Source organism: Leptosomus discolor, chromosome 3 (assembly GCF_034619465.1).
Source record: "Leptosomus discolor isolate bLepDis1 chromosome 3, bLepDis1.hap2, whole genome shotgun sequence".
Classification (NCBI taxonomy): Eukaryota; Metazoa; Chordata; class Aves; order Leptosomiformes; family Leptosomidae; genus Leptosomus; species Leptosomus discolor.
The window spans coordinates 31,042,788-31,056,434 of NC_141393.1; the positions used below are offsets into that span (position 1 = coordinate 31,042,788).

The 13,647-nt window shown below is 35.7% G+C and overlaps 1 protein-coding gene across 4 annotated transcripts in view; it reads left to right on the forward strand.

Moving 5' to 3' along the window:
* The window catches only part of HECTD1 (HECT domain E3 ubiquitin protein ligase 1), a 60,825-nt gene that overhangs the window by 16,398 nt on the left and 30,780 nt on the right, over window positions 1–13,647 (forward strand). For 3 of the 4 annotated variants that reach the window (XM_086462763.1, XM_086462761.1, XM_086462762.1), the window contains exons 3-12: window positions 498–725; window positions 4,582–4,863; window positions 5,122–5,410; window positions 5,744–5,820; window positions 5,907–6,005; window positions 6,327–6,441; window positions 7,054–7,228; window positions 8,685–8,823; window positions 9,004–9,174; window positions 10,247–10,469. In XM_086462763.1, coding sequence (XP_086318889.1) covers window positions 498–725; window positions 4,582–4,863; window positions 5,122–5,410; window positions 5,744–5,820; window positions 5,907–6,005; window positions 6,327–6,441; window positions 7,054–7,228; window positions 8,685–8,823; window positions 9,004–9,174; window positions 10,247–10,469 — 1,798 coding nt within the window. Of the gene's footprint in view, window positions 1–497; window positions 726–4,581; window positions 4,864–5,121; window positions 5,411–5,743; window positions 5,821–5,906; window positions 6,006–6,326; window positions 6,442–7,053; window positions 7,229–8,684; window positions 8,824–9,003; window positions 9,175–10,246; window positions 10,470–10,557; window positions 10,603–13,647 lie in introns of all 4 variants that reach the window. The other variant, XM_086462760.1, reaches the window with a different exon arrangement.

Genomic DNA, 13,647 nt, shown 5'->3' on the forward strand with positions numbered 1-13,647 from the left:
AAAGTTTTCCTGTTTATGTTGCATGACTAGAATGCTAAGGGCTAATTTTATGCTAAAAGGGGAATGAAGAATTACTCCAGATACAGACAAATTACCTGCTGTAAAAAAACCTGTCTGCTGTGTCTTCAGTAGAAGTAGACCCAGCTCCTCTGCACCCACACGAAGTTTTCAGAAAAACTTACAAGACCCGTAAAATCTCTTGTTTAAAGCATAACTCGTGGCCATGTGATAGCACATAGTTTGAGTCCTTGATTACCACGGCATCAGACTTTATGTGTGTATTTCCTATTTGCTAGTTCTAGTCTACTCAAAAGTATTTTTGAAGAAAACTGTAACTACTGGAGTACTGGAGGCATTGGCCCCTTCTGGGTGTTGAGGAAGAGAGGTGTGTTTTTCTTCTGTTGTTTTGTTTTCTTAACCAGTTCTGTAGATGGATATAAGCAAATAACTGATGTTTTATGTGTATTGCATTATAATTAAATTTTGTTTTGTCATAGGTGTTAGAATTAATCTGTACCCGTGAGTCAGGAGCTGTGTTTGAAGCTGGAGGGTTGAATTGTGTTCTGACATTCATTCGTGACAGTGGACACCTTGTTCATAAAGATACTTTGCATTCAGCTATGGCTGTAGTATCCAGACTCTGTGGCAAAATGGAGCCTCAGGACTCTTCGTTAGAGATCTGCGTGGAATCACTCTCTAGTTTATTAAAACATGAAGACCATCAGGTAATGTGATAGTTGGCTCAATATGCTGTGAATTTAACTTCCATTATGTTTAATAAATGAATGGCTAGGTATTTTTATGTGTACACATATACAACTATGTTTATGTAGTGGATGTTTGTTGTGGTTTAACCCCAGCCAGCAACTAAGCACCACGTAGCTCCTCGCTCACTCCTCCCCCTGCAGTGGGATGCGGAGGACAATCAAAAAAAGTAAAACTCATGGGTTGAGAGAAGAACAGTTTAACAACTAAAATAAAATATAACAACAACAACAATAATAATAATTTTAACGAAAATTAATATAGCAAAAAGAGAAATAAAACCCAAGAAAAGGGAAATAATGCACAATGCAATTGCTCATGACCTGCTGACTGATGCCCAGACTGTCCCCAAGCAATGATCCGCCTCTCCCAGCCAGCAGCCCCAGTTTATATACTGGGCGTGATGTCATGTGGTATGGAATACCCCTCTGGGTCAGCTGTCCTGGCTGTGTCCCCTCCCAGCTACTTCTGCAATCCCAGCCTCCTCACTGGCGGGGCAGTATGCGAAGGTGAATAGTCCTTGACTTAGTGTAAGCACTGCTCAGCAACAGCTAAAACATCAGTGTTATTCTCATCCTAAACCCAAAACACAGCACTATGCCAGCTACTAGGAAGAAAATTAGCTTTATTCCAGACGAAACCAAGACAATGTTATATTTGGATATTATAATAGTTTTCTTTACAGTTGTGATGACAAGAGGATAAAAATACCGCTTAGCATTTGGCTCCCGTCACTGTTGTGTGAATGTGAACTTATTTAACCTCTGAAAACCTTATTGAAAAATATCCTGTAACTTTTTTCAGTGCACTTTGAAATAATTTCTGAAGTAATTATTGTTGTATGTCTGCACTTCAGCCACTATTAAATAAGAGACAAAAATCAGTTTGGTTTGTTTTTCTTTTGCCAAACTAAGAGAAGCAATAAAAACATCCACAATCAATGCTAATATATTACACTGGAAGCCTGCTTAAATGGCACTCCTGTAGATGCGGCACCACTTCTTTATTGCACCTTTAACTTGAGATGAAGAAGTCCTTGTAAAATCTAGAAAATGAATCCTAGAGGAATTATCTTCCTACTAGTAATTTAGTGTATGTCATACTAACGCTTTGCAATAGCCATTTAGCCAAATTTTTGCTGTACCCTGGCTCGGTTTCTTATCCATACCATTCTCAGTCCCCATTTTGCCTCCACCTCTGTCCTTATTCTTTTCTCTACACCCCCTACCCCTCCAGTCTGGTTTATTATGTGTATCATCTTTGGGAGACTAAATATTTTTGCCAGTGAGCTAAATTTTTTTTGTATATTTTTAGATCTTTTTGAAAGACCCAGTTGGCAGTGGACTGCCACACTAGCCATTTCAGAACAAGCTACTGTGTTTTTCAGACGTTACGTAACTTTATTAATGCACTCATCTCGGGCAAATTAACCCTGAAATTTAGACCGTAAGACTGTAGTATTGTAACTGTTTTCCAGTTTATAGTGTGTTTGAAAAAAGTAATTGCTGGGGCTGTTGGAGATCTGAATGAGTGTTCGAATTAACTTGATCTTTTAGCACTTAAAGCTTTAAGATAAATGTGCTTCAGATTGGAGTACATGAGTAAGTCTGTACTGGTATCCTTGAGAAATGTGTTTTGTGTGAAACAGGCCTCAAGATTTACAGTGAACGTTGATGTGTATTATGAATTTGCCCAAAGTTCCTTTGTAAAGTTTTGTTGTGTCCCCACCATCTTTTTACACTGTTGGATTTGGTCACTTTTTGTGTGGGCTGCCAGTTAGTAACATCACTTGAGGGAAGAGTTCAGATCAGATGAATGTGGCCCGAAGAATAGCTGATCTAGAAGTTTGTTTTTTTAACATTTCTACTGTATTTGCAGTTTGTGAGGAGAAATGTAAATACCTTCCACAGTACTGTCTTGCTTTGTGAACTGCTGCCACTAATGCAGTGTGTTAAATAAGGTGAACCTTTCTTGTATATTTCTGACAGACCTGTTCTAGTAAAAATCCATTTAAGTATATACAGATTACATAAAGATTGGCAGAATTGTTTATCCATTGTGCTGTCAAAAGAACTGGAGCAAAATGCCAGAGGACATGAGTAGTGACCATTACAAGTTAAAGGAAAAAAATCCCTTGCAAAAGAGAACTGATAAATCAGAATGCTTGGCATGCAGGGACCATGCCAGAAGTTTAGCACGCTTGGCATTTATTCAGGAGAAAGTTTGTTTTTCAAGTCCTCGCAAACTTAATGGAGATTTAAGATTTTAACTTCATGAAGTCTGGCTAGTACTCTAATCTTGTTCTGTGTGTTGATGAGTAACTGTCTTTAAGCCCTAGGTATGTGATAGCTGGCAATCATTTTGAAAATGGGCTGCGCTAGAAGTTGATGACATGTTAGGGAGTAAGAACTGTAGAAATTTGGAGTAGGTATTGATGGTTTTTTTTTTTGGTTTGACAAAGACAAATGTGCCTGAAGCAGCTGATCTTGATGTGCTTATGCAAACCTCGTGATCTGAAAGAGGGAGACGCTGCTAGTGTATAGATGAGAGAGATGTTGAAGGCAAACACCAACATGAAAAGAAGTTGGATCCTTTCCTGGGCAGTTGGCTAGCAGTGTTTTTTTGCGGGGTTGTTAAGAGGATCATCAGTAAGGCTTGTTTCCCCAGTGTCGCTGTTTTGTTGTTTTGGTTTTTGTTTACTGATAAACCTAAATTTGGGAGTTTGTGTTTTATTGTCACAAAAGTACTTGCATATTCCTGGGTCAGAGGCTCAGTGGGCAGTCTGGGTTATTTAAGGGTAAAATCTGCTTTTCTCAATTTGTCCTATTTTTAGGCTTAGTCCAATTGAAAAATGTCTTTAAAAGAGAATTACGTAGACCTTTAAATACAGCTTTAACTATCAAACTTCACTGTCAATTTAATGCTTTGGGAGTGGGAGTTCTGAGTTGGTGCATCAGCTAATGGCTTGTTTGAGGGCATTTCTTTTAATAGAAAGTGCGAAATTAATATAACATTTTAGTATCGGCATAATATTAATTATAAATATCAAATTATAACTATTTTGTGTTCTATAAACATAGAAGATAAAACTGCAAAGAAATTTTTGTCTTCATTCTTTGAGGAGCAAATTTGAAATTCAGTGAATATGTGAAAGTTAGGAAGTAAAACTGAATATATGAACTACTGAATCGTAGTGCACTTTCTTGGTGTTTGGTGTTTTTTTTATTAGAAGGCTGCTTTAACAGTTTCTAGCATCAGAACAACCAGAAGGCTAAGCACTCCATATTTCAATACCAAGCTGTTGGTTGGTTTTTTTGTTGGTTTTTTGTTTGTTTGTTTTGTTTTCAAATTGTATTGTCAGTGGACAGTGCTAGTGGAGATTATAAATAGTTGTGTTTCCTGTAAGAGCAACATCTATAACCAAAAACTTTTTAAAAAGTACTTCCAACATCTCTTTATTTGGTGATTTGATTATTACATGTGTTTTTCTAGATTGATTTGGCGTTTTGCTCATATAGTTAAGGGCATGCTCAGAACTCAGAGCTTTAGACAAAAATAAGTTTAGTTGATTTCTGTGTATCATCAACAGAGAAAGGGGGGAAAACCTTTTAAAAAAACAACAATACAGTCCTTCAGTGAGCAGTTCAGAGCACTGTTGAGTACTGAATCTGGAGTTTCTGCCTTTAAAAAGCCTGTCTCCTCTGTTCATTGACTTTGAAGGGAACCTGTGGAAATCAGCTGCTTCTGTGTGTCCTGTGTTCTTGTGAATATCCTGTTAACAGATTTTTCATCATTTCTCTTGCACTTTTTTCTTAGGTTTCAGATGGAGCTCTACGATGCTTTGCTTCATTAGCTGACAGATTCACACGGCGTGGAGTTGACCCAGCCCCCCTAGCTAAGCATGGGTTAACTGAGGAGTTGTTATCTCGAATGGCAGCTGCTGGTGGGACAGCATCAGGACCCTCTTCAGCTTGCAAACCTGGACGGAGTAGCACTGGAGCACCATCTACAGCTGCAGATTCTAAATTAAGTAATCAGGTGTCAACTATTGTAAGCCTGTTGTCAACCCTGTGTAGAGGCTCTCCAGTAGTAACACATGTAAGAAATCCTTTTATGCTACAGCTTTTTTGTTCTCATAGGGTTTTTGCCTTCACATACTTTAATACATGCAAGATTTGTGTTGCTATTTTGTATATAGATATACAGATTTATAGATTTTATTTTTATATATGTATACATACACACACATATATGTAGGTTATTTATAAAGAGGGGAAGAAAGGAAACATTTCATATGGAAATGAAACCCAATTCTGATAGTATTTTCTAAAGCCCTGTATATTTTTTATTGTTCAGACTTTTAATTATTTCCAGGATCTCCTAAGATCTGAACTTCCAGATTCTATAGAAAGTGCGTTGCAGGGTGATGAGAGATGTGTACTGGATACCATGCGGTTAGTAGATCTTCTTTTGGTGCTACTGTTCGAAGGGAGAAAAGCCCTGCCAAAATCCAGTGCTGGATCTACAGGCAGAATCCCAGGATTGCGAAGACTGGATAGCTCTGGGGAACGTTCTCATCGGCAGCTGATAGATTGCATCCGCAGTAAGGATACTGATGCACTAATAGATGCTATTGACACAGGAGGTAAGCAAAAATACTCTTGAAAAAGAAAATGGGATAAATAAAGTATCTTTTTATTCTTATAATCTATGGTGTCATAACAAATGCTTAGATAGTACCCTGGAAATCTAGATATACAAGTTTACTTATTTTGTTAAATACACACCAGGTTATTGTTAGTAATATTACTATGCTACTTTTTAAAAATTGCCATTAAGGGCATAAATGCTTTCCTAGAATTATTGAGGATGCTTTTTTTTTTTTTTTTTAAGACCTGATGTTTATTTAAAGAACACTGATGAAGTTTAATTTATAACTCTGGGAGCTTTAACTGTTTCATTTAATTGCATCTTTCAGCTTTTGAAGTCAATTTTATGGATGATGTAGGACAAACTCTTTTAAATTGGGCCTCAGCTTTTGGAACTCAGGAAATGGTAAGTTAGTTTTATGGAATCTTAAAAACTTAGGTTATTTCTGCAAAGAAAGATGAAAAACTAGTTTCCTTTTTATTCTTTAACAGGTAGAATTTCTTTGTGAAAGGGGTGCTGATGTTAACAGAGGTCAGAGGTCATCCTCTTTACATTATGCAGCATGTTTTGGAAGACCTCAGGTAGCAAAGGTATGATTTGACTGACACTTAGAAAGCCTTCCATACTGACTTCTTGCATTGTTCAGTACAGAATGTTTTTGATGCAATGTGTTTAACACGTGAACTGTCAAATATTTACAAGTTCTTTACAGTGTTTATCAAAGTACAAATTTTTCATTATGATAGGGCAATAATACGAATAAAAGTAGTTTTATATTAGCTCCACCGATATACCAAGCACATAAAGTTCTAACTTTGCTAACAAGCATGAGAACTTACGAAAAAAACGTTTGCTACTTTGGAAGAAGGAATCTTAATGTGGTTTTCCTATTTAAAAATATCTATTCTCAGACTCTCTTACGACATGGTGCAAATCCTGATTTGAGAGATGAAGATGGGAAAACTCCTTTAGACAAAGCTCGTGAAAGGGGACACAGTGAAGTAGTAGCTATTCTTCAGTCTCCAGGTGAGTGCAGTTTTTAATTCCATACCCTTGCTAATAGAAATGTGTATGTATGTTATGTAATTAAATTATTAAAATTTTACTCTATTAAGATTCATTAAAAAAAAAAAAAAAAAATTGTGACCAACCTTCCTTAACCTGCAAAGAGTATAAAAACCTTAAGATTTCAGATGTTTTTAAGGGATGGGGATTACCAAAGAAACTGATGGGCACGAGCAGTGCCAGTGGTCCTGCTCTTCAGCTGTGGAATGGAGCTAGACTGGGATTTCGCTGTGGGTTAAGAGGATGTCAGCCTTGGTAGCTTCTCTGTCATCCTTTCGTTCTGTGTGGGAGCTGCACTTTACCTGTTCTTGAGACTTCTGTAGTGCTGGAGCCACAGATGGTTATGTGTTCATACTTAGTTCACGAAGGACTTTGAGCTTCTCCTATAAGCAGTCTTTGGTGGTACTTGTTATCAAGCAGTTTTCTTCGTCTTGCACGTGTAAATTTTATATCTTTAGGAATGCATGTTCCTCTTCAGGAACTTAGATGTTAGTAAAGAAAACTCTTAGATTTATTTTTTCGTTGGTTGATTTTTGCTGTTGAACATTTTTTGGGAAAAAAAATATTTTCCAGGGGACTGGATGTGTCCTGTTAACAAAGGAGATGAGAAGAAAAAGAAAGATGCAAACAAAGATGAGGAAGAATGTAATGAACCTAAAGGAGATCCAGAAATGGCACCCATATACTTGAAAAGATTATTGCCTGTGTTTGCACAAACATTTCAACAAACTATGTTGCCTTCAATAAGGTATTAGGGTCATGAGGGACAATTTCCCTGTGTATTTTGAATTTCTTTATACACTTTGTCAAAAAGCCAAGGTGGATTTTTTATGTAATTAAAAATTATAACATCTAAAAGTTTAAGTAATGCAAGTGACACTTAAAACATATTTTTGTTTGAATAGAGGTTGTGGTTTGAAAAGTGTTGCAAATCTGATTTTTACTTGGAGTTTTCAGTAGCATTTTTTTCCTTTTGGGGGAAGTGGTGTCCTGGAAAAAATATGGCTAGTGAGAAGTGGGAGAGAGAGAAGCGTACTCCTGGCTATAGTAGCATGATGAAAGAATACCATGTTCATATAGTACCTTGTATAGACTGTGCATACTGTGTATTTGGTTACAGCTGTTTGTAGCCACTATAATGAAAGTACTAGTTTAGGAGGGGAAAACTAATGAAGTGGTATCAAGATATGTTCACTGGAAAATCGAAAAGACTGGGAAAAGCTATTTTAGAAGGTTTTAGAAGACTTCTTATCAGCTTAAGTGTTAATCAACTGGAGAAGATGCCTCTTACTGAGAGAATTAAAAGAATGTAATCTAATTTAATATTTAAATAGGAATACTGTGGGTGGCATAATGGTTGTGATAAATTGCATCTGACCATAACCTCTCAGCCTTTTACACTAGGAATGTAACACTTGCTTAATCTTTTATTTGTGTTCCCAGTGTTTATAGGCACTTTGAGGGGTGAAAACACAAGATAAAAAGGGACTCTGGTGGAGAGAGACTCTATGTGAGCTGATGATAGGAAGCTTAAACTAGGTCATTTTAAATGAAGGAAATAAGAAACTGTTAACAATCTGTGTGTGATTAACTGTTGTTGCAGATTGTGGAAGGAAGTAGTTGGCTCTCTGTATTTTAAAGTTTTCTTTGTGCATCAGGTAAACCAAGTTTTTAGAATTCAGTCAAATGAAAAATTCAGCCTTAACCATACAGAAATGATCAGCTTCCAAATTGATTGTAGGTCTTAATATGGAAAGCTGCATGATCTAATAGTAATTTTAGACTTTAAATAGGGATCTCACCAAAACACGGGAAGTATGACAGAAATGGCAGGCTGGATACCTGGGAGGAAGATGAAGTGTGCAGAAGTGAATTGCCATCACTAAGAGTGGATAAAGATAGAATGTAGAATAGCTTTACCTAGAGAAAGTTTGAGAAGAGAAAAATGTTAGACTCGTAGTGCTGTAGAATCAAAAAAGGTCAGTAGTTGAATTAGTCTTAGAAATAATCTAAGACTTAAGAACTGGTTTTGGTGCCAATAATGAGAACTGAAACTCATTTTAAAAAATTGTTTGTTTTGAAAGTATGCATAAATGTAGTGGAAAACCAGTTTTATCTTGAACCTTTTTGTTTCTTTGATTATAGCTTGCTTTATCTTTGTAAGAACGTTTTGGTTTTTTTTTCCCCTATGATCTCTTTTAAAGGAAAGCAAGTCTTGCCCTCATTAGAAAAATGATACATTTTTGTTCTGAGGCGCTGCTGAAAGAGGTGTGTGACTCTGATGCTGGCCACAATCTGCCCACGATACTGGTTGAGATAACAGCTACAGTTCTTGATCAAGAGGTAGGAAGAAAGAAAATGTTGTCCTTTTATGAAATTAGTGGGGAAAAGGGTGTTATGCTCATTGATTCCATGTACTTCTTAATAACATCCATTTGTGACCACATGTGAAGTTCAGCACGTAAAGGTATTTTTAAGTAGAGATCTCCTTTATTACTTCTTTTCTATCCCAATGTATTACAGGATGATGATGATGGCCATTTGCTAGCCTTGCAAATCATAAGGGATTTGGTGGATAAAGGTGGTGATCTTTTTCTAGACCAACTGGCTAGGCTTGGTGTAATTAGTAAAGTGTCAACTTTGGCGGGGCCGTCATCTGATGATGAAAATGAAGAGGAGTCTAAACCTGAGAAGGTAAGTACAGAATCGATAGCTTTATTTGTTCCTGTAAACCCAATGCTTCTAGTACAATTTTCATTGTTATGAAAATGTCCAGGGCAAGGTAGGTAGGTTATTAAATTAATGCTTATTGTACACCACTTGTTTAAATTTTTTGTTGTTTTCTGTAACTTCATTTTCTGTTAGCACATTATTTTCTGCTGAGTTTTCCTATTCGTGCTAATTGTGGTCAAGTTGATTGACACTTGGTTTTGTCTAGTATTTTGAAAATGGCTGCTAAAGGATATGAATCCTTTCTGAACAAAGTGTATCTCTTTCAGTGTACATTCATCAAATAATTGCAGATGTTTTAAACATTGTTCTGGAATATATTAAATTTTTTTTAAAAAAGTTCTACATAATGAAAACATTAAGTGCATATTGAAGTTATTTACCAATTTCCAACAGTCATATTACTGACCTCTCAGGTGAACTGAATGGATAACAGGCCACTTCTGTTACACATTCAGTTAGGATTTGTAGTTAAGCCTTCAGTGTATAGTTAAGCTTTTTTACTGTAGGTTTTGGGTTGTTTGGTGTTTTTTGTTGTTTGGGTGTTTTTTGTTGTTTGGGGGTGTGGTTGGTTTGGGGTTTTTTTTTTAGTGTTTAGATATTAGAAAGCTGTCTGGACATGGTCCTGGGCGACTGGCTGTAGGTGGCCGTGCCTGATCAGGGGTTTGGACTAGATGGCCCCCAGAGATCCCTTCCAACCTCAACCATTTTGTGATTCTTTTCTCACAGTACAAGTTTTGAACAGAGATGGATGTCCCAGTCAGTAGGCTGTTATTATTGTTGAGCAGATAAATCTGTATCTGAAAGGAAACTTCTTAAAAGCAACCTACTCTATTAAAGAATACTTCTAAAGATACATTTTACAGACAGAAATAGTATAGTTCCTATAATTTTGGTTTGAGCAATTGGTTTTTCTTAAGCCTTTTTAAAATGTTTCTCTTGTGTGTTGTGTTGTTGTGTTTTTTTGTTTTTTTAATGGGTTTGAGTTGTTTTTTGTTGTTTGTTCATTTGTTTGTTTAATACAACTTTATTACAGGAGGATGAACCACAGGAGGATGCTAAAGAACTGCAACAGGGTAAACCGTATCACTGGAGAGACTGGTCAATCATTAGGGGAAGAGACTGCCTTTATATCTGGAGTGATGCTGCAGCCCTGGAGCTATCTAATGGTAGTAATGGATGGTTCAGATTTATATTGGATGGAAAACTGGCCACAATGTATTCCAGTGGCAGCCCTGAAGGAGGATCCGATAGTTCAGGTAGTTCCTTTACAATTCAAGTCCACGCTAAGTTTTGAGACTGTTATATTTGTTTATATAATTTGATTGGAGCTATTTTGTTTTGCAGGAATTGGCTTACTAAATAGTAAAGGATGTAAACAGGTGGAAGGTGGTCAGTTAATTGTGATGCTTTTTATCAGCTAGCATGTGACCATAACTTGACTTCCTTGGTGAATTGTGTTAAGTAAACATCTTGCCAGTAAAAGTGTATTAACTTTGTTTTGTTTTGATTCTTCTCCATGCATACTTAATTTTTTCACCCCAGTCATTAAAAGCACTTTGTAGTGGCCGTCCCAGGAAAAGCAGGTTGAAATGGTGATTTGTTGTTTGCTTCTAGCTAGCAGAATGATATTGCATGTGTTTGAAGACAAAGTAATGGCAAGTTTCTCATGGAGACTGGGAAACAAATTACAGTGTCTTAATTGTTTGTCGGAGAGAGGATAAGGGAACAGACCTTATGCACTGGCAATGCACATGTGGTTTTAATTTTCTGTACAGAATACCAACTTGTTCTGGATGCAGAAACAACCCTCCTTTATTGTTTCATCTTTTTTGCAACAGTTCATGCATTTATGAACCTGCAGACATAAAATGCTTTGCAATATTATGATGCTTTCAACAAGCCATTGAGTGAAATAACAGAACATATTATGCTTCAGGATAGAAATGCAGTGCTAATGATTTTATCCATCAATTTTGGGGCATGAAGACAAAATATGGTATAGTGTGTTTCTAGATTGTAACACAGCTGGAAACCACTTCTAGATTTATTTTTTTTTTGGTCACAGAATGTATCCTTGCATTCTTTTTACTAAGGCTAATGCCTTAAAAGGTAAACAATTTCTGTGTTGAGATACTTCTTTATCCTACAATACAATTTTAAGATCCATGAGGTTAATTTCTTAAATCCTCATAGCCCCTGGATGCCAGTTCTGCTTTCTTCCTTCCAAATGACGCGGGCGTGGGGATAAGGCTTTACTACGTACAAGATGAGTGGAATGGGGATCTCTCAGATGAATTTGGAGTGAAGAGAACTTAAAACAAAAGAAGTCAGATTGAGAATTTAAGAAGATATGTCTCCTCATATCAGTCTTTTAAAAAAGATTGAATAAATCCTAAGTTTTTGAACAAGATACCTAGCATGGATATTATGGAAGGGAAGGAGCTACACTAGGTTTAAATGAGGCTTCTTGCAAGTTTTTGTCAAATAGACATCTACTAAGAGTGCTGACATTGCAGTGTAGCTTGCCTGAACTCTAACAGTTAGCTCTAAGCGTGTGTAGCAGCCTCTCCTACTTAAAAGATAAGAAACTAGTAGTTGTTAACTAAAATTACTACAGTGCAGTATAGACTCTGAATAGTATCTTTAATTCCTGAACTATACTATATGTTCTGCTGTCCTAAATCATTACTGATTAATCTCATAGTATACTTCTTAGTAACTTCATGACTGGCAAGAATATAGAGGGTTGAGTGACGGAATTTGTTAGTGTGTATCGCATGGTGAAAGTTGGGTTGGGAGGCAGAAATAAATGTACTATGAACATTTTTGGAAGGTCTGTACTCACCCCTCTCCACATTAGCTTAATACTTGTTTTGTTTGAATTTTTAGAAAACGCAAAAGTTCAATGCAAAAATTGAAATTTAATGGTAAATCTCAAGCTTTAAGTGAGTCTCAAAATTCTGTCTAAGGGAGCACAAAATTATTCCTGACAATGTATAATCATTGCCCTTTGTGGGATGTGCTATATAATAAATTTGTTAAAGTGTAATTATGGAAATTTGGAAAAGGTTTCATTAACAGAATTTTAATTTTGTGTATGAAATTTCAAAATTCTTTTTATAAACTTTCTCTCTGGATGCTATGAATTTTAAGCAACAGAGAATGTTATGCCTCAAGATTGCATATCTATTATTGCATAGAGATTATTTATTTTTGTATTACACAACAATAAAAATGTCAAATTTTAAAAACGTAGAGCATAAGTCATTGCAGCAAAAGGAAAACAGCAATTTTACAAGTGCATGGACTACAAAAATGGTATTGATCAAATCGGTATGCTGAAAGATGAGGATACTTGTTAACTTTGAAGTTGAGATATAATCTTTACATTAATGACATTATTGCATTTTTATTTTATATAGAATTTTTATTTTTCAATGATGGACTCATCAGATTTTCTAGATTAATGCTAATTAACTTTTCAAATGTTATGTGAATTTTAGTTACTACAATAGCAAGATATAATTTAATTAAAACTGAGATAGTTGTTTGGAATAATTTCAGGCTATGTTATCTATATGGTCCTGTTTGTCATCTATTAAATATCTCCATATAAATACTAGCTTTTAATCAAGTCTCATGCAGTGCCATTGGATTTTTTTTTTTATTTCATGTTTTTCTCAGATATAGAGGTCCTTAAAATTTCTGTAATTACCAAAAAATGAATAGCAATGTCTGCATTATAGCTTGAATTAGCATAATGGCACTGTATTAAGTAGTGTAATTGTGGCTTTCTTATCTTCTCTGAGGTGAAGGTAGAGTTTCTACAAAGGAGATGAATAAAAATTTTAGTATAGCTTATAAAAAAAAAACATTTCTGAGTGCATTTGTGACATTTAACCTGAACAAATAGCTATTAGCTGAAATTTGCTTTTAGCAAATGTTGATTGTCACACTATGTGAAGTTTGGGGGTTTTTTTTGAATTTTTTTCTGGTTTTTGTATGGCTTCAACATCTTTTCTCCACTTGCTTTACGCTATGAAGTTGATTGCTGTTTTCCTGTTGGAGGTTTCATTTAATTTCTTACTTGTAAAAACTCGCTTTTGAGAGTGTTCATGCTGTCCATAATGAGATAAATTAGTTTTGCAAGGCTAAAAGTTTATAATGGATTTCTTTGATCTTCTTATTATAATTGTAAAGATGAATTAATACATATGTCAATAGCACCATTCAGAAAGAGTTGCATTGTCCACTTTGAGATCATGGAATAAATTGCTGTTCAAGCATAGAAATATACTAGGAAGAAATTTAGAACACTAAGACCCTTAATTTCAAACTGAATTTTGCATTGAATGTACTCCAGTTGTTTTGCTTTTGCCAAAAAAAAAAAAGTTTGAGATCTATCGTGGTGGAATCAATTGTTGGAAGAAAAAA